Raw genomic sequence first — 21913 nt, forward strand, 5'->3', positions numbered from 1 at the left:
TGAGCCCTTGAACTCATACTTTATCTTCTCTCACCGCAGGAAGTCATACAGGTCACCCAACCATGCTGCTACCCCCGGTGGCGATGCCGACCGCCACTCCAGCAAAATTCTTTGTCGTGCAATCAGAGAGGCGAAGGCCAAGACATTGGCCTTCCTCCTCTCCATGACCTCCGGATTCTCTAAAACCCCAAATATCACAATCAAAGGGTCCGGGTCCACTCCCTCCTCCACTATCCTGGCCAAGACCGTGAACACTCCCGCCCAGAATCTTCCCAATTTTTCACAACCCCAAAACATGTGCACGTGATTCGCTGGCCCCCACCCACACCTCTCACACTCATCTGCTACCCCCTGAAAGAACCCACTCATTCTTGTCCGAGTCATATGCACCCTGTGCACCACCTTAAACTGTATCAGGCTCATCCTTGCACAAGAGGAGGCCCCATTTACCCTTCACAGTGCCTCACTCCATATTCCCCAATTGATCTCCATTCCCAACTCCGCTTCCCATTTCTCCTTGATCTTCTACCAACCGCTCGCCTCCCTGCTCCCCCAGCCACTTATATATATCCCCAATTCTTCCCTGCTCTTCCACATTCGGAAGCAGCAGTCGCTCCAGTGGGGTGTATCCTGGCAAGCTAGGGAACCCCTTCCAGACCTTTCGTGCAAAATCCCTAACCTACAGATACCTGAACTCACTATCTCTCGGCCGCTCTACCCTCTCCCTGAGCTCCTCCAGACTGGCGAACCCTTCCTCCAAATACAAATCCGTAACGTTGACCAGCCTCACTTCCCTCCACCTCATACATTATCCACCCCCCACCCCGGCTCAAACCCATGATTTTCGCACAGCGGCGTTAGGACCGACATCCCTTCCATCCTCAAATGCCTCCTCAGCTGATTCCATATCTTCACCGTGGACTGCACCACTGGGCTCCCTGAATACCTTCTCAGAGCCATTGGCAATGCTGCCGTCATCATAGCCCTCAAACTAGACCCCTTACAAGATTCCTCCTCCATCCTAACCCACTCAAACCCTTCTCCTTCCCACCACCGCTGCACCTTGTCCACATTTGCCATCCAATAATAATGAAGCACGTTTGGCAACGCCAACCCCTCCTGCTGCCTCTGCCTCTGTAGCAGGGTCCTCCTCATCCTCGGCACCTTCCCCGCCCATACAAACTGAGAGATCATTGTGTCCACTTTCTGAAAAAAGGTCTTTGGTATAAAGATCGGGAGAGCCCGAAAGATAAACGAGAACCTCAGCAGAATATTCATTTTCACCACTTGGACCCTCCCCGCCAACGTTAAGTGCATCCAAACTCTTAAGATCCTCCCTGGCCTCCTCCATCAGCTTTGTTAAGTTCCACTTATGGAGCCACGTCCATTCCCTCGCTACCTGAATCCCCAAGTTCCTAAACCTATCCCTCGCTACCGTAAATGGCATCCCCCCTAAATTAGCCCGCTGTGCCAGCTCATTCACCAGGAATATCTCGCTTTTCCCTACATAGAACATAGAACTGTACAGCACAGAACAGGCCCTTCGGCCCTCGATGTTGTGCCGAGCAACGATCACCCTACTTAACCCACGTAACCGGTATACCCGTAACCCAACAATCCCCCCATTAACCTTACACTACGGGAAATTTAGCACAGCCAATCCACCTAACCCGCACATCTTTGGACTGTGGGAGGAAACCGGAGCACCCGGAGGAAACCCACGCGCACACGGGGAGGACGTGCAGACTCCACACAGACAGTGACCCAGCACGGGAATCGAACCTGGGACCCTGGAGCTGTGAAGCATTGATGCTAACCACCATGCTACCGTGAGGCCCCTACATTCAGCTTGTATCCCGAGAACCCTCCAAACCTCTCCAACAGGCCCATAAGCCTTCCCACACTCGCCAACGGATCTGAAACATACAGCAAGAGGTAATTGGCATAGAGCAACACCCGATTCTCCCTCTGTCCCCTCATTATCCCCTGCCACTCTGCTGACCCCCTGAGAGCCATCGCCAATGGTTATATAGCCAGCGCAAACAGCAGTGGCGACAGCGGGCACCCCGTGTAAGTCAAAGATTTGTGAGCTCATATCATTCGTTCTCACCCTCGCTCTTGGCGCCACATACAGCAACCACACCCATGCCACAAATCTCGGCCCAAACCCAAACCTTCCCAAAACTTCGAACAAGTACGCCACTCCACGCGATCAAATGCTTTCTCTGCGTCCATGGACACCAGCACCTCCGGTACCAGACCTCTCGACGGATTCATCACCACATTCAACAGCCGTCTTATATTACTCACGAGTTGCCTGCCCTTCACGAAGCCTGTTTGATCTTCTGCAACCACCCCCGGGACACAATCCTCCATCCTCCCTGCCAACAACTTAGCCAAAACTTTCACATCTACGTTCAATAGTGACATGGGTCTCTATGACCCACATTCCACCAGATCCTTCCCTTTGTTTTGGGAAGTGTGATTACTGCCTGCTTCATCATCTCCGGCAACTCCCCCTTCTTCAGTGCTTCATTAAACGCCCTCAACAGATGTGGTGCCAGGTCCGCCGCAAATTCCTTATAAAATTCTGCCGGGTACCCATCCGGCCCAGTGGCCTTCCCCGACTTCATACCCCTGATACTATCCAGCACCTCCCTCAGCCCCAGGGGCTCCTCCAACGCCTGCCTCTTTGCTTCCTCCACCTGGGGAAATTCCAGCTCGTCCAGAAACCACCCCATGTCCCCCTCCTCTCCTCCTGGGTCTGCCTCATAAAGTCCCTGGTAAAACTCTCTAAATGCCTAATTTATCTTCCCTGGCTCTGACACCACGTCCCCAGTCCCAGTCCGGATCATCAATATTTCCCTGGACGCAGCCTGCCTCCGCAGCTGGTGCACCAGTATGCGGCTCACCTTCTCCCCATACTCGCATTGCACCCCTCTTGCCATACGCATTTGCCCCGTTGTCAGCCTGTCAAATTGCCCCTGCAATGTTTTCCTCCTCGCCAATCCCTCCACGGTGGGCACCCTCGAATATTCCCTGTCCACTTCCACTATCTCGCTCACTAGACGGTCATGTTCCGCCCTCCTTTCCTTATTCGCACAAACCGTGAATGAGATCATTTCGCCCCGGACCACTTCCTTTTACTCAGCAATTGTGGTGTCAGACCACGCGCCACATTGGATAGAACAGCGGGTAAGCACAGGAAAGTCCCAGCGCCCGCAGTGGAGATTAGATGCAGGGCTGTTAGCGGACGACGAGATCTGTGAGTGAGTGAGGGAGGCCTTTCGGGGGTATATAAGGAACCACGACACGGGAGAGACCACGTCTGGGGTGATGTGGGAGGCATTTAAGGCGGTTATCAGAGGGGAATGTATTTCGATTCGGGCCCATCGGGAGAAGACTGAACGGGCAGAGCTGGACAAGTTGGTAGGAGAAATCTTACAGGTGGATAGGAGATATGCGGAGTCTCCAAATGAGAAGCTCCTAAAGGAGCATCAGAGACTCCAAATAGAATTTGGGCTCCTTTCCACGGGTAAGGTGGAGGGACCGCTGAGGAGGGTAAAAGGGGCAGTATATGAATATGGGGAGAAAGCTAACAGGATGCTGGCACATCAGCTGAGGAAGCAGGAGGCGGTGAGAAAAATAGGGAAAATAAAGGATATGAGGGGGAAGGTAGTGATGGACCCGGGTCGGTAAACAACGTGTTCCGCGAATTCTCCAGTCGACTATATGAGTCGGAACTCCCGGCCGGGGAGGAGGATATGAATCAATTCCTGGAGAGGCTAGAGTTCCTGAAGGTAGATGAGGAGCTGGTGGAGGTCCTGGAGGGCCCAATTGGGCTCCGGGAGGTGATAGATGGATTGGGGGCGATGCAATTGTGGAAGGCCCCGGGACCTGATGGATTCCCAGTGGGATTTTATAAAAAGTTTTCTGGGATACTGGGGCCGCTTCTGGTCAAGACTTTTAACGAGTTCAAGGAGCTGGAAGTGCTTCCCCCAACGCTATCACAGGCATCAATCTCTCTCATACAGTATGTAGATAGGCCAACAGGAGGCAAGGCCACATTGGATTTGGTGCTGGGTAATGAACCAGGACAGGTGTTAGATTCGGAGGTAGGTGAGTACTTTGGTGATAGTGACCGCAATTCAGTTACGTTTACTTTAGCGATGGAAAGGGATAGGTATATACCGCAGGGCAATAGTTATCGCTGGGGGAAAGGCAATTATGATGCGATTAGGCAAGACTTAGGATGCATAGGATGGGGAAAAAACTGCAGGGGATGGGCACAATTGAAATGTGGAGCTTGTTCAAGGAACAGCTACTGCATGTCCTTGATAAGTATGTACCTGTCAGACAGGGAGAAAGTGGTCGAGTGAGGGAACCAGGGTTTACTAAAGTAGTTGAATTACTTGTCAAGAGGAAGAAGGAGGCTTCTGTAAAGATGAGACGTGAAGGTTCAGTTAGGGCGCTTGAGAGTTACAAGTTAGCCAGAGAACCTAAAGAGAGAGCTAAGAAGAGCCAAGAGGGGACATGAGAAGCCCTTGGCAGATAGGATCAAGGAAAACCCTAAAGCTTTCTATAGATATGTCAGGAATAAAAGAATGACTGGGGTAAGAGTAGGGCCAGTCAAGGACAGTAGTGGGAAGTTGTGCGTGGAGTCCGAGGAGATAGGAGAGGTGCTAAATGAATATTCACACAGGAAAAAGACAATGTTGTCGAGGAGAATACTGAGATACAGGCTACTAGACTAGAAGGGCTTGAGGTTCATCAGGAGGAGATGTTAGCAATTCTGGAAAGTGTGGAAATAGATAAATCGCCAGGGCTGGATAGGATTTATCCTATAATTCTCTGGGAAGCTTGGTTGGATATTGCAGGGCCTTTGGCTTTGATCTTTCTGTCATTATTGTCTACAGGAATAGTGCTGGAGGATAGCATATGTTGTCCCCTTGTTCAAGAAGGGGAGTAGAGACAACCCTGTTAACTATAGACCAGTGAGCCTTACTTCTGTTGTGTGCATAGTCTTGGAAAGGATTATAAGAGATAGGATTTATAATCATCTAGAAAGTAATCATTTGATTAGAGATAGTCAACACGGTTTTGTGAAGGGTAGGTCAAGCCTCACAAACCTTATTGAGTTCTTTGAGAAGGTGACCTAACAGGTGGACGTTGGTAAAGCAGTTGATGTGGTGTATATGGATTTCAGTAAAGCGTTTGATAAGGTTCCCCATGGTAGGCTATTGCAGAAAATACGGTGGCATGGGATTGAGGGTGATTTAGCGGTTTGAATCAGAAATTGGCTAGCTGTAAGAAGACAGAGGTGGTTGATGGGAAATGTTCAGCCTGGAGTTCAGTTACTAGTGGTGTACCAGAAGAATCTGTTTTGGGGCCACTGGTGTTTGCCATTTTTATAAATGACCTGACGGTATAGAAGGATGGGTGAGTAAATGTGGGGATGACACTAAAGTCGGTGGAGTTGTGGACAGTGCGGAAGGATGTTGCAGGTTACAAAAGGACATAGATAAGCTGCAGAGCTGGGCTGAGAAGTGGAAAATGGAGTTTAATGGAGCAAAGTGTGAGGTGATTCATTTTGGAAGGAGTAACAGGAAGACACATTACTGGGCTAATGGTAAAATTCTTGGTTGTGTGGATGAGCAGAGAGATCTCGGTGTCCATGTACATAGATGCCTGAAAGTTGCCACCCAGGTTGATAGGGTTGTTAAGAAGGTGTACGGTGTGTTCACTTTTATTGGTTGAGGGATTGAGTTTCGGGGCCATGAGGTCATGTTGCAGCTGAACAAAACTCTGGTGTGGCCGCATTTGGAGTATTGCGTGCAGTTCTGGTCGCCGCATTTATAGGAAGGATGTGGAAGCATTGGAAAGGGTGCAGAGGAGATTTACCAGGATGTTGCCTGGTATAAGAACATAAGAACTAGAAGCAGGAGTAGGCCATCTGGCCCCTGGAGAGAAGATCTTATGAGGAAAGACTGAGGGACTTGAGGCTGTTTTCGTTAGAGAGAAGAAGGTTAAGAGGTGACTTAATAGAGGCATATAAGATGATCCGAGGATTAGATAGGGTGGACAATGAGTGCCTTTTTCCTTGGATGATGATGGCTAGCACGAAGGGGGCTAGTTTAGCTCACCAGGCTAAATCGCTGGCTTTTAAAGCAGACCAAGCAGGCCAGCAGCACAGTTCGATTCCCGTACCAGCCTCCCCGGAGAGGTACCAGAATGTGGCGACTAGGGGCTTTTCACAGTAACTTCATTGAAGCCTTTCCGTGACAATAAGCGATTTTCATTTCATTTAGAACATAAGAACATAAGAACTAGGAGCAGGAGTAGGCCATCTGGCCCCTCGAGCCTGCTCCGCCATTCAATTAGATCATGGCTGATCTTTTGTGGACTCAGCTCCACTTTCCGGCCCGAACACCATAACCCTTAATCCCTTTATTCTTCAAAAAACTATCTATCTTTACCTTAAAAACATGTAATGAAGGAGCCTCAACTGCTTCACTGGGCAAGGAATTCCATAGATTCACAACCCTTTGGGTGAAGAAGTTCCTCCTAAACTCAGTCCTAAATCTACTTCCCCTTATTTTGAGGCTATGCCCCCTAGTTCTGCTGTCACCCGCCAGTGGAAACAACCTGCCCGCATCTATCCTATCTATTCCCTTCATAATTTTAAATGTTTCTATAAGATCCCCCCTCATCCTTCTAAATTCCAACGAGTACAGTCCCAGTCTACTCAACCTCTCCTCATAATCCAACCCCTTCAGCTCTGGGATTAACCTAGTGAATCTCCTCTGCACACCCTCCAGCGCCAGTACGTCCTTTCTCAAGTAAGGAGACCAAAACTGAACACAATACTCCAGGTGTGGCCGCACTAACACCTTATACAATTGCAACATAACCTCCCTAGTCTTAAACTCCATCCCTCTAGCAATGAAGGACAAAATTCCATTTGCCTTCTTAATCACCTGTTGCACTTGTAAACCAACCTTCTGTGACTCATGCACTAGCACACCCAAGTCTCTCTGAACAGCGGCATGCTTTAATATTTTATCGTTTAAATAATAATCCCGTTTGCTGTTATTCCTACCAAAATGGATAACCTCACATTTGTCAACATTGTATTCCATCTGCCAGACCCGAGCCCATTCACTTAACCTATCCAAATCCCTCTGCAGACTTCCAGTATCCTCTGCACTTTTCGCTTTACCACTCATCTTAGTGTCATCTGCAAACTTGGACACATTGCCCTTGGTCCCCAACTCCAAATCATCAATGTAAATTGTGAACAATTGTGGGCCCAACACGGATCCCTGAGGGACACCACTAGCTACTGATTGCCAACCAGAGAAACACCCATTTATCCCAACTCTTTGCTTTCTATTAATTAACCAATCCTCTATCCATGCTACTACTTTACCCTAAATGCCATGCATCTTTATCTTATGCAGCAACCTTTTGTGTGGCACCTTGTCAAAGGCTTTCTGGAAATCCAGATATACCACATCCATCGGCTCCCCGTTATCTACTGCACTGGTAATGTCCTCAAAAAATTCCACTAAATTAGTTAGGCACGACCTGCCTTTTACGAACCCATGCTGCGTCTGCCCAATGGGACAATTTCTATCCAGATGCCTCGCAATTTCTTCCTTGATGATAGATTCCAGCATCTTCCCTATTACCGAAGTTAAACTCACTGGCCTATAATTTCCTGCTTTCTGCCTACCTCCTTTTTTAAACAGTGGCGTCACGTTTGCTAATTTCCAATCCACCGGGACCACCCCAGAGTCTAGTGAATTTCGGTAAATTATCACTAGTGCATCTGCAATTTCCCTAGCCATCTCTTTTAGCACTCTGGGATGCATTCCATCAGGGCCAGGAGACTTGTCTACCTTTAGCCCCATTAGCTTGCCCATCACTCCCTCCTTAGTGATAACAATCCTCTCAAGGTCCTCACCTGTCATAGCCTCATTTCTATCAGTCGCTGGCATGTTATTTGTGTCTTCCACTGTGAAGACCGACCCAAAAAACCTGTTCAGTTCCTCAGCCATTTCCTCATTTCCCATTATTAAAACTCCCTTCTCATCCTCTAAAGGACCAATATTTACCTTAGCCACTCTTTTTTGTCTTATATATTTGTAAAAACTTTTACTGTCTGTTTTTATATTCTGAGCAAGTTTACTCTCATACTCTATCTTACTCTTCTTTATAGCTTTTTTAGTAGCTTTCTGTTGCCCCCTAAAGATTTCCCAGTCCTCTAATCTCCCAGCAATCTTTGCCACTTTATATGCTTTTTCCTTCAATTTGATACTCTCCCTTATTTCCTTAGATATCCACGGTCGATTTTCCCTCTTTCTTCCGTCCTTCCTTTTTGTTGGTATAAACCTTTGCTGAGCACTGTGAAAAATCGCTTGGAAGGTTCTCCACTGTTCCTCAACTGTTCCACCATAAAGTCTTAGCTCCCAGTCTACCTTAGCTAGTTCTTCTCTCATCCCCTTGTAATCTCCTTTGTTTAAACACAAAACACTAGTATTTGATTTTACTTTCTCACCTTCCATCTGTATTTTAAATTCCACCATATTGTGATCGCTCCTTCCGAGAGGATCCTTAACTATGAGATCATTTCACAGCTTTAAATTGAGGGGAGATAGATCATAGAAGATCATCATAGAATTTACAGTGCAGAAGGAGGCCATTCGGCTCATCGAGCCTGCAACGGCTCCCAGAAAGAGCACCCTACCCAAGGTTAACACCTCCACCCCATCCCCATAACCCAGTAACCCCACCCAACACTAAGGGCAATTTTGGACACTAAGGGCAATTTATCATGGCCAATCCGCCTAACCTGCGCATCTTTGGACTGTGGGAGGAAACCGGAGCTCCTGGAGGAAACCCACGCACACACGGGGAGAATGTGCAGACTCCGCACAGACAGTGACCCAAGCCGGAATCGAACCTGGGACATTGGAGCTGTGAAGCGATTGTGCAATCCACAATGCTACCGTGCTAGTGTCAGAGGTAGGTTCTTTACTCAGAGTAGTAAGGGCGCGGAATGCCCTGCCTGCAACAGTAGTGGACACACCAACATTAGGGGCATTTAAATGGTCATTGGATAAACATATGGATGATAATGGAATAGTGTAGATGGGCTTTAGAGGGGTTTCACAGGTCGGCGCAACATCGAGGGCTGAAGGGTCTGTACTGCGCTGTAATGTTCTATTGGATGCTCCCATGACAACACATGCCTACCCCCCACTCACGCACTTGACCGCTCCCCACACCAATCACCCCAACCCACCCAGCCGCCACCCACTGGCGGCTCAGCCAGGTAGTCCTTAAAGTGGGCAGTGCCAGCCAATGGTACGCCTGGCATCAGGGATGGGCGGCAAGGCCCCCACGGTGCCGTCCACCAACAAGGCCAGGGGTGAGGGGATGGAGGAGGGGGCGGATTCCGCAGTGCCAACTGGGTAGCCCAGCTGACCTGGTTGGGCATGGGGGTGTGCACCATGCTAACGTGTCGCTATTTAATCCCCTGCAGACAATGCACATTGGAATTCAACCAGCAATGGCGGTCTTCCTGCTCGTCATTGCAGCCCTGGGGGATGCCCTGCAGCTGTACGAGCGGGAGATCCTTGAGGAGGACGAGGAAGCGACAGCAGAGGAGCAGGCAGCAGCGGTGTGTGCAGCAGAGGGCAGATGCCTGCCATCCAGGTTTGGAGATCCGGCTGTCCAACAGGCCGAGGAGGATGAGGTGCCAAGGAGGCACGACATGAGGCCTCGCATGTGCTGGAACCCCTGTCATTCGAGGACCTGAAGGACCGGGCATACGTCGAAGACTCCGGCATGCATAGAGTCAGTGCAACATATCTGCTAGATCATGGAACACCTGGTATCGCGGGGGAATGGGGGAGGACACCCGCTCTCGATGGCTGTCAAGGTGACAGTCGCCCTGAACTTCTACGCCATGGGTCCTTCCAGGCGTTGAGTGGGAGCCTGTCCGGGATCTCACAGACCTCGGTGCACAGGGGCAACCACAGCGTCACGGAGGCCCTATTTGCCCAGGCAGATCAATACATTTACTTCGATGTGGACCAAGCCCATCAGGATGCCCGGGCAGCGGGGCTCGCCGCGATCACTGAGATGGCCCTGGTCCAGGGGGTGGTCGACATAATGCATGTCCCCCAATGAGCACCTGTGGATAACAGGCCGCTGTACACAAACCAAAAGGGGTTCCACTCGATAAACGTGCAGCTGGTGTGTGACAATCAGCTGTGCATCATACACGTCTGTGTCCGATAACCGGGCAGTGTGCACGACACTTTCATCCTGGCACACTCAACGATTCCTGACATGTTCCTGAGATGCCCTCCCCGCAACAAGTGTCGGCTCCTGGCTGACGGGGGCTATCCGCTGTGGTCATGGCTGATGACACCTATCTGGTGGCCACAGACCGCCGCGGAGACCCACTACAACGATGCCCATACAGCGACCAGAGATGTGATCGAGTGTTGTTTCGGCCTCCTGAAGATGCGGTTCAGGTGGCTGGACTGCTCTGGAGGGACCATCCAGTATGATGCTGAGAGGGTCGCCTGCATTGTGGCCGCCTGCTGCGTCCTCCACAATATTGCACAGCAGAGGGGCGAGGTATTGGAGGAGGAGGATGAACTGTAGACCTCGTCTGACGAGGCGGGTGCGGGGTAGGGTGAGGGCGGGCAGGAGCCCAGGCAGGCACGGGGGGGTTGCACGATGTGTGCGCTAGGTCGAACACGCATGGGACACTCTGATCGCCTCCATGTTCACTGACTAGGAGGGGGAGTAGAGGGGGGAATGGCCAGGGGCACAGACACCGCAGAGCCCGGCCACCCATCTGCAACCCCCTCCATGATAAGAACCTGTCGCACTACGGGTGGGGGCCCTGGGTTGGCAGTAGCACTGATTATGGTCCATGGGATGAAGACAGGGGAGGTGCCACCCTGTTCTGCCCGCTGCCCACCAGATGCGCCAGGGACAATGTCTGACCCCTGCCCACGGTAGCACTTCCTGCATGTGAGCTGGATATTCCATCACATGGTCCCATCGAATCCCTGGGATGGCGGTTGTGGTGGTGGGTACGGTCGGGAGAGGAGGAGGAGGCTGGGCCACCCACAGGGTCCGCACCACTCCGACTGATGGGTGTGACGGGTGGACTGGACTGGCCTGGGTTACGGGAAAATGGGCGGACATTAGGAGAGTCTAATGTCCGCCCATTTCCCCGCCCCTTCCGACCAGGCCAGACTGCCCCACCCCTCACACCCATCAGGCGGAGCACCGAGGCAGGTCGTAACAGTGGTAACAGGTGTTTATTGTGAACAAATGCATACAGGTTTGTGCCCTTGTGCCTATAACTAAACTGTGCCCTGCACCCGTGCCAACTTAACTGGTGTCTACTTTTCTGGCCTTGCGGGCTCTAATGCTACATCGAAGTGGCTCCCCAGACGGTAAAGTTGACAGGGACAGACTGCTGTGATTCTTGCCTGCGACCCGAATCTCCATTGGCGGGCTTCTTCTCGGGCGACCGGGCCTGGATAGGCCAGGTCGCTGCTCGGGTGTCCCTGGTGGCGTGGTGCCACCCTGTTCTGCCCACTGCCCACCAGATGCGCCACGGACACGACGGGGGTGGGGGGAGTGCAAGGTGCTGCGGTGTTTTCCGGCACCTCCCCTGCAGGAGTCCCCGGCAGGGGCCCCATTACCTCCTCTTACCTCGGGATGGCTCTGAGCTACTCCATGGTACGGGGTTGCAAGGGGAGCTACCCCCTGAGGCTCCCCCGCCACCTGGCACTGCCAGTCCTGGAGGCCCGCTCGGGTCTCGACCAGGATCTGCATGCCCATGGAGCACAGGGAGTGGACTATCTCCGTCTGGGAGAGCGCCATATCACGCTGCGACTATGCTACCACCTTCTGGGTTTGTGCCACATCAGCCAGTGATGTGGGCCACCTCCCTCTGGGATTGGGCCACCCCACCCACTGTCTGCGCAATGCTGGCTAGTGCCTGGGCAATGAGAGAGGAGGAGAGACCAGGTTGCGGGTGTGTGGTGGAGGTGGAGTTAGTGCCAGGGGCATGGAACGGCCAACTCACCCTGGCCGCCCTGAGCAGGTTTTGAAGTTTCTTCCGGCACCGCATGTCAGTCCTGGCGATGTTGCCCACGATGCTACTCGCCTCTGCCAACTGCGCCCAGGCATGGCGAACGAGGGCGCCTGTTGGGCTTCTTCCCGGGCCGGGGTCCAGGGTCTTCCGCCTCTCTTCCACGGTGTCCATGAGGGTGTCCAGCTCACATCCCTGATCCGTGGCGCAGTTCTCCATCCAGCCATCTTATTGGCTGCGTCAGTGTGTATGAGGGGATGGATCGTTTAAGTGCGCCTGCGGCATGTGAGCCTCATGTGCGGCAATCATGGACCCGGCGAATCCTGCACCAGTTTGCATGGAATTGATTATGTTCCACGTAGCGATGGTGCTAGTCCATTTAAAGTAGCTGAATCGGTGCGGCTGTTGCACCGTTTTATTCTGTTTGCACGTAGTTTCTGGTAGGCAGCGGGCAGAACAGGGTGGCACCACGCCACCCGAGCAGCGGCTGGGCAAATCTAGGCAGGGTGCCCCCAGGAGACGCATGCCAATAGGGATGCTTGTCGCAGGGCATGAGTCACAGCAGGCTGCCTCCACTCCTGCTGTACCGTCTGGGGTACCACCTCGGCGTAGTGTTAGTGTTAGTGTAAGGCCAGAAAGTTAGACACCAGTTAGGTTAGGATAGATGCAGGGTTCAGTCATAGGGGTTAGGGCACAGACTGGGAGGTGGAGGGGGGACCAGTGCAGGCCCTGTCCTCCCATGATACCACCCACCCAACCCATGCCCCGACTGTCCCCAGCAAACCCAGCCCAGGGTGTCGAAGGGGCCGTGTGATGGACCGGCCAGCTCGCATGTTGGGATCACCAGGTGAAAGGTGCTACTGTGGGCATGAGTCAGATATTGTCATACGATGTGGAACATCAGAGCTCATTGCAGAGCGGGTTGTCATCATCCTCCATCCCATGGACCAGACCCACTGTCACGGCCAGGGCCCCAGCTCGTAGTGCCGCAGTTATGTATAACGGAGGGGTGTGCAAGCGGGTTGGCGGTTTGGGAGGTGAGGGGGGTGTGGGTCTGGGATGTGGTGTCCTTGCCCTAGCATGCAACCCCCTATCACCACCCCCTCTCTCCCAGTCGGTTAACCTGGAGGCGATCAGAGCATCCCGTGCGGGTTGGCCCTGGCGATGACGTTATGCGGCCTCCCATGCCTGGCCGGGCCGATGTCCTGCTCAAAGTCCCCCTCCCCCACATACTCCTCGAGGACCCCTGCCCTTGCTCTTCATCCTCCTCCTCCAACATATCGCCCCTCAGCTACGCGATGTTGTGGAGGATGCTGTAGGCCACCACGATGCGGGCTACCCTCTCAGCATTGTACTGGAGGGCTCCTCGAAACGATGGAAGTTTTTTACCCGACAGAGCTGTTGAGGCTGTGCTGTTAAGTATGTACAAAGCTGAGATAGATAGATTTTTAGTCAGTAAGGCAATCGAGAGTTATAGAGATAAGGCAGGAAAGTGGAGTTGAGAGTTATCAGATCAGTCATGATCTCATTGAATGGCAGAGCACTCAATGGACCGAATGGTCTATTTCTGCTCCTATGTCGTTTGGTCAATGAATTCTCGTTGATATTATGCTCATCTTCAACTTTGAAGGATGAATATCATAGTCAATTATCATAGAATTTACAGTGCAGAAGGAGGCCATTCGGCTCATCAAGTCTGCACCGGCTCCCGGAAAGAGCACCCTACCCAAGGTTAACACCTCCACCCTATCTCCATAACCCAGTAACCCCACCCAACACTAAGGGCAATTTTGGACACTAAGGGCAATTTATCATGTCCAATCCACCTAACTTGCACATCTTTGGACCGTGAGAGGAAACCGGAGCACCCGGAGGAAACCCACGCACACACGGGGAGGATGTGCAGACTCCGCACAGACAGTGACCCAAGCCGGAATCGAACCTGGGACCCTGGAGCTGTGAAACGATTTTGCTATCCACAATGCTACCGTGCTTCACTTCTGCAAATCCTCAAATTTCAAATTCATATCTTTTGTATCACCAAATTTTCGAGGCCTCCCTCCTCAGTATCTTTGTAACGTCTTGAACCATGCAATCCACCAAAGTCTCTCGACTCCTCTGACCTCAAACATTCCCCGTTTCCTTCCCCAATCATTTCTGGCTGAGCCTTCTCCCAGTTCGGCATTACAATTGGCAATTTCCCCTAAACTGTTCCACATCCCTCTTCTCCGAACAGATCCATCTTTTACAAAGCTTTTAATTTTTAAAAATATCATTTATGGGATGTGGGTATCGCTGGTTCAGCCAGCATTCATTGCCCATCCCTAGTTGCCCTTCAGAAGGTGGTTGTGAGTTGATATTTGAACCGCTGCAATCCTTGAGGTGTAGGTACACCCATTGTGCTGTTAGGGAAGGGGTTCCAGGATCTTGACCCAACCACAACGAAGGAACGGCAATGTATTTTCAAATCAGGGTGGTGAGTGACTTGGAGGGGAATCTCCAGGTGGTGGGGTTCCCATGTTTCTGTTGCTCTTGTCCTTCTGGATGGCAGTGGTCATGGGTTTGGAAGGTGCTGCCGAAAGAACCTCGGTGCATTGCTGCAATGGATCTTGTACATGGTACACATTGCTGCTATGTTCATTAGTAGTGGAGGGATTATATGTTTGTGGAAGGGGTAGCAATCAAGCGGGCTGTTTGTCCTGTATGTTGTTGAGCTTCTTGAGTGTTGTTGGAGCTGCATTCATCCAAGATAGTGGAGAGTATTCCCATTACACCCCTGACTTGTGCCTTGTAGATCGTGGAAAAGTTTTGGGGGGCGGTCAGAAGGCAAGTTACTCGCAGCAGGATTCCTAGCCTTTGACCTGCTCTGGTAGCCACAGTCTTAACCACTTTTCTAACATCTCCTTTCTATCTGGTTTCAGTTTTTGCCTGATAATGCCCCCTGTAAAGCAGCTTGGGACTTTTTCATCCATTAAAGTTGTATAAATGCAAGCTGTTGTTCCCCTTAACTAGAGAACACAATCTTTATTAATACGCGCATTAAATAAAAGTGAAATAAGTCATTAAAAATATCAAAGGTTGATATTTTTCTTAATTTATAAGACCATAAGTTTGAATCTGATCTTCCTACCTTCAAAATAAAAATATTATTTCAGGATGACAAAAATGTTTCCAGCAGAAACTGGGAACAAAACCTTGAAATCAAAATACACGTTTGTGTAATTTTATACACTAACCTTTTTCTGCTTTTTAATAAGTGATTGTGATTCGTCAAGTTCATATCTAGAAAAAAACAGAAACAAACAATGAAAATGTGGAATGTAGAACAATTTGCATTGGGGTAGATATAACAATCTCCTCCTGTTGGTAGCGAGACAGAGTTGAGCTGATCATAGAGAGTCAGCAAGGATTTATGATTGGTAAGACAGAGAATCATACAATTTAGAGTGCGTAAGGAGGCCATTCGGTCCATCAAATCTGCACCGACTCTTGGAAAGAGTACCCTACGCAAGCCCACGCCTCCACCCTATCCCAGTAACCTAGTAACGCCACCTAACCTTTTTGGACACCAAGTGGCAATTTAGCATGGCCAATCCACCTAACCTGCACATCTTGGTACTGTGGGAGGAAACCGGAGCACCCGGAGAAAACCCAGGCAGACACGGGGAGAACGTGCAGACTCCGCACAGACGGTGACACAAGCCGGGAATCGAACCTGGGACCTGGAGCTGTGAAGCAAGCTGTGAAGCAACTGTGCTAACCACTGTGCTACCGTGCTGCCCTAACATGTTTGACGAACACTTTTGAATTCTTGAGACAACCAGCATGAGGGTCAGGGGGAATGTATGTGGGTGTTGTCTATATTGAACGAAGGTATTTGATAATAAAATAAACATATGATCTTTATTGTCACAAGTAGGCTTAATTAACACTGCAATTAAGTTACTGTGAAAAGCCCCTAGTCGCCACATTCCGGCACCTGTTCGGGGACACGGAGAGGGAATTCAGAATGTCCAATCTACCTTACACCTTTCGGGACTTGTGAGAGGAAACCAGAGCACCTGGAGGAAACCCACAACGACACAGGGAGAACGTGCATGCTCCACACAGACATTGACCCAAGCCGGGAATCAAACCTAAGACCCTGGTGCTGTGAAGCAACATTGCAAAACTCTGTGCTACCGTGCTGCCCAACATTCCACACATGGCATTATTAGCAAACTGAGTGTGCAAAATAGGACACAACATTGTACATAGATTGATATTTTGTCAGTGATTGTCGATAATGACCAGAACATATTTGAAACCATTTCTGCAGGGGGGGGGGGGGGGGGGGCAATGTAATCGATTTGAAGATTTGTCCAGGGGCACTCTACAGGTTGGGTGTGTCTTAATTGTCCCTTCTTTGTCTAACGATTGTTATTGTTTTGAGCACAAATGAGGCAATTCTCGACATAATGGGTGACGTCAATTTTCAATTCAGGCCACTAACACAGAGGTTTTAAATGGGCAATGGTAGTGTCTAGTCCCTGATGTACGTATCAGTCATGGAACTGGTATATTAATTGGTTTCTGTTCTGGGTGGGGCCACATAAATTCCGTCCGTTAAAACAATGCCATCCTGTATAGTGAGTATCATGTGAGAGTACCCTTTAAGAAATGGGTGTTTAAGAAATGGACCTTGAACTTGGCCCATCACTGTTACTGGAGTGATGTCAGAGTGTGGGTGGAGCTGAGCTCTACTTCTGCTTTTTAGTTTCAGTTTGAGAAAGAGCTTTGGTGTGTCTGTGTTTTTTCAGTGAGCTGCACTGCTGTTGATCTCTGCCAATTGTAAAAAGGTCTCAATATTGAATGTAAACCTAATGCACTCCTGTTTGAAGGTTTGTTAAGTAGTTTGGGTGTAAAAGGACAGCATACAGGTTACTTAGTGTTGTATTCTTTGGGGATGTATTTGATTTACTGGTTGCTAAGATATTCACTGTTTGTTTTAAAAAGGTAAAATTGAGTTCATAGAATAAACAATGTTTTGCTTTAAAAAAGAACTTTGCCATTTCTGAAACACCACGCCTGTAGAATGGGCCGTGTGCTCCCCGTATCACAATCTATTAAAAATTGTGGGTCAGGTGAACTCCATGATACACTTTGGGGTTCTCTAAACCCTGACCCATAACAATTGGGGGTTCGAGAGGGATAAAAGTCTATCTATTGGATTGGCTTAGTGAACTTAAAGATAGTGAGGGGTGACCATATTGTGGTTGCTTTTTAGGTGTGGTATTTTAGTTTAAGTGGGGATTGTGTTGTGGACAATGGCTCTTTCAGAGGCTCAGGAGATTTTGGGGGTGGAGACGGTCACACGCAGTACCTTATAGACAGAGACTAAAAAAAGCTTTTAGATTTGGCAAAAACATTGTAGTTATCATTACCTGACAAAATGCAAAAAGATGAGGTAATTATAGCGGTAGCTGAGCATTTAAAGTTGCCTGAGATACAGTCTGACTGATTAGAAATGGCAAAGATCCAGTTGCAACTTGAACATGAAAAAGAATTAAAGCAGCTTGAATATGCAATGAGAGAAAAAGAAAAAGAAAGAGAGTCTGAACTTCAGAAAATGGCTATGAAACATAACAGTCAGTTAAAATTGGCAGACGTAAAGAGAAACGTACAGTTGGATGATAGTGATGAGGATAGTGAGAAAGAGCGTCAAAGTCGAAGGCTTGGTGGGGATCTATTTAAATATGTCCAAGCATTGCCAAGGTTTGACGAGAAGAAGGTAGAAGCCTTTTTAATTTCATTTGAGAAGGTGGCTCAACAAATGAAATGGCCACAGGGCATGTGGGTATTACTGATTCAAACAAAGCTGATAGGTAGGGCTAGTGAAGTGTTTGCATCACTATCAGAGAAGGTATCTTGAGTCGTATAGGAGGTGAAAAAATTCATCTTAGGTGCATATGAACTAATGCCTGAAGCTTACAGACAAAGATTTAGAAATGTAATGAAATAATTTGGTCAAACATACATGGAGTTTGAAAGGCTCAGAGTAATTTTGATAGGTGGATAAGGGCTTTGAAAATAGACCAAACGTATGAGGCTCTCAGAAAAATTATACATTTGGAGGAATTAAAAAATTCAATTCCTGATGTAGTGAGAATTCATGTGGAAAAGCATAGGGTTGAAACTGCGAGATTAGCAGCAAAAATGGCAGATGATTAGGAATTAGTTCATTAATCAAAGCTTGGTTTCTGACATCAGTTTCAGCTCGTGAGGGATAGAAACTGGGGACATGAGAAATACTCAAGTGGTAAAAGTAAAGGTGATCTGATGGGAGATAATAAGGAGAGAGTACCTCAGATTAAAAAAGAGATCCATGAGGAAAATAAATGAAAAGTTTCAAATGTTTTCACTGTAATAAACTTAGCCATGTTAAGTCAGAGTGTTGGTGCTTGAAGAAAAGCACTGGGAAGGCTGATGTGGTAAAACAGGATAAGACAGTGGGATTTGTTAGAGTGGTAAAGGAAAGCCCAAGTGAAGCGAAGGAAGTGTGAAAGATTGATCAAGAAGTAATTGTTAAGAAGGTGCCAGATGTCTTTAAAGAATTTACTTGTGTGGGTAAAGTTTACTCATGTGTATCAGGAGGAGCAGGTAAAGAAGTCACAATTTTAAGAGATACAGGGGCTAGTCAATCTTTAATGGTAAGAGATGAAGAGTTATGTAGTTTATAAGAATGTTGCCAGAAAAGGTGGTAATATGTGGAATTCAGGGTGAGAGGAGTAGTGTTCCATTATATAAGACAAGGTTGGAAAGTCCAGTGAAGAGTGATGAAGTGGTAGTAGGAGTAATAGATAAACTATCTTGTCCAAAAATATACAGTTTATCTTGGATAATGATATGGCTGGATCACAAGTGGGAGTGATGCCTACTGTGGTTGATAGATCAGTGGAAAATCAGACAACTGAAGTGTTGAAGGATGAATATCCTGGGATTTTTCTGGATTGTGTAGCAACAAGATCGCAAAGTCACAGGTTAAGACAAGAGGAGAAATCAAAGAGTGAAGTTGAAGTTGAAGTGCAATTGTCAGAAACGATTTTTGATCAGATGGTTGAAAAAGAACAAGAACAGGTAGAGGATGAGGCGGATATTTTTAGTTCAGGAAAAGTGGCGGAATTACAACAAAAAGATTTAGAAATAAAACGGATGTATCAGAAAGCGTACACAGAAGAGGAATCTGAGTGTATACCACAGTGTTATTACCGTAAAAGTAATGTCTCGATGAGAAAATGGAGACCTTTACATATGCAGGCCGATGAAAAGTGGGCAGACGTTCATCAAGTAGTATTGTTGGTAGGGTATGGAATGGAGCTGTTGCGAGTTGCACATGAGGTACCAGTGGGTACTATATTCCTTACTAATAAGGAAAACTCAAGCTAAAATCCAAAAACATTTTTATTGGCCTGGATGACATAAAGATGTAGTTAAATTTTGTCAATCATGTGAACATGCCAACATTGAGGGCATTTAAAAATTTATTGGATAAGCATATGGATGATAAGGGCATAGTGTAGGTTAGATGGCCTTTAGATTTTTTCCATGTCGGTGCAACATCGAGGGCCGAAGGGCCTGTACTGCGCTGTATCGTTCTATGTTCTATGTTCTATGTCACACATGTCAAGTGATAGGAAAACCTCAAGCAGTGATAAAACCAGCACCCTTAATACCCATTCCAGCATTTGAGGAACCTTTTACAAGGGTCCTAATTGATTGCATAGGACCACTTCCGAAAACAAAAAGTGGGAATCAATATCTTTTGACTATAATGGGTGTGTCTACTAGGTTTCCAGAGGTCATTCCAGTACATAATATTACAGCTAAAAAGATTGTGGAGTTACTTAAATTCTTTACAAGATATGGACTACCCACAGAAATACAATCGGATCAAGGATCAAATTTTACCTCCAGGTTATTCAAAGAAGTCATGGATAGCTCAGGAATAAAACAATTTAAATCAACTGTGTACCATCCAGAATCGCAGTGAGCGTCAGAAAGGTGGCATCAGACATTAAAGACAATGTTGAGGGCTTGTTGTCACGATTATCCAGAGGATTGGGATAAAGGAATTCCATTCGTACTGTTTGCAATTAGGGATGCACCTAATGAGTCAACCAAATTTAGTCCTTTTGAAATAATTTTTGGTCATGAAGTAAGAGGACCACTTAAATTGATTAAGAAAAAATTGGTGAGTGAGAAATCAAAAATTACATTATTGGATTACGTGTCAAATTTTAGGGAACAATTAAATAGAGCAGGTGAATTGGCTAGACAACATTTAAGAGTTGCACAAAATATGATGAAACGGGTAGCGGACAAGAAATCCAAAGTTCATAGTTTTGCCAGTGGAGCTAAAGTTTTAGTATTGTTACCAGTGGTAGGTAAACCTTAAAAAGCTAGGTTTTGTGGACCTTATCAGATTGAAAAGAAATTAAGTGAGGTGCATTATGTGGTAAAAACACCAGATAGAAGGAAGACTCACCAAGTGTGTCATGTGAATATGCTTAAAAGGTACTTTGAAAGGGAAGGAGAGTGAAAGGAGGAGGTTTTAATGATTCTAACTCAAAGTGACGAACCAAATCCAGATGACTATGATTTCGACATACCTCAAATTAAATTGGAAAATGAGGATGTTCTTAAAAATTGGGATAAATTGGTGCGTTACCTTACAGAGGAAAAATGAACAGACCTGAAAGAGTTATTGATATCACATGGGCAAGTTTGTGGAGATAAATTGGGAAGTACTAAAATGGCTAGACATAATATAGATGTGGAAAATGCTGTTCCGATCAAACAACATCCGTATAGACTTAACCCTTTAAAATTGGCACAGGTTAACAAAGAGATTGAAAGTATGCTTAAAAATGGCACAATTGAAGTGGGTTGCAACCAATGGAGCTCACCCATAGTGATGGTACCAAAACCAGATGGTACCCAACGTTTGTGTGTGGACTATAGAAAGGTTAATGCAGTTACAAGAATGGACTCTTATCCTATCCCACGTTTGGAGGATTATATTGAGAAAGTGGGACAGTCAGCTTTTATTTCCAAATTGGATTTACTTAAAGGTAAATGGCAGGTACCTTTATTCGAAAGGGTGAAGGAGATTTCAGCTTTTGTGACTCCTGATGGTACATACCAATTCAAAGTTATGCCATTTGGCATGAAAAACACACCAGCCACACTTCAACGGTTAACTAACAAAGTTGTTTCAGGATGACCCAATTGTGCATTAGACATCAACGATCTGGTAATTTTTAGCCAGACATGGACAGAACATTTGAAACATCTGATAGGAGTTATTTGACCGACTTCAGTAGGTGGATTTGGGCGATAAACCGAACCAAAAGTGAATTTTGAAAGGCCCAAGTCACTTTCCTTGGCCATACAATCGGACAGGATCGAATGGCCCCACGGGATGTGAAAACAGAAGTTATTGGGGAGTTTCCAATTCCCTCGGCACAACGAGAAATAATGCGATTTCTTGGTATGAGTGGATTTTACCGGAAATTTGTACCCAATTTTCGCAGTGTGGTCGCCCCACTGACGGACTTGCTGAAGAAGCGTAACAAATTCCAGTGGACAGCGGAGTTTCAACAGGCATTTGACGGCCTGAAGGCTGTGTTAACCACTGCTCCTGTGTTAGCCATCCCAAATTATACCAAACCATTCAAAGTGGCTGTTGATGCGAGTGATGTGGGCGTAGGTGCGGTGCTTCTACCGGACGACGATGAAGGGCTC

At 47.8% G+C, this 21913-nt stretch overlaps 1 protein-coding gene across 7 annotated transcripts in view; it reads right to left on the reverse strand.

The window, feature by feature from the left end:
* Positions 1–21913, reverse strand: part of LOC119969344 (synaptonemal complex protein 2-like) — an 855597-nt gene that overhangs the window by 664183 nt on the left and 169501 nt on the right. For all 7 annotated transcript variants that reach the window (XR_005461337.1, XM_038802871.1, XM_038802868.1 and 4 more), the window contains exon 7: positions 15367–15412. Coding sequence is in view for 6 of the 7 variants with exons in the window: in XM_038802871.1 (XP_038658799.1) it covers positions 15367–15412 (46 nt within the window). In the remaining variant the exon portion in view is untranslated. The remainder of the gene's footprint in view (positions 1–15366; positions 15413–21913) is intronic.

The sequence above is a fragment of the Scyliorhinus canicula genome, chromosome 7 (genome assembly GCF_902713615.1).
Source record: "Scyliorhinus canicula chromosome 7, sScyCan1.1, whole genome shotgun sequence".
Classification (NCBI taxonomy): Eukaryota; Metazoa; Chordata; class Chondrichthyes; order Carcharhiniformes; family Scyliorhinidae; genus Scyliorhinus; species Scyliorhinus canicula.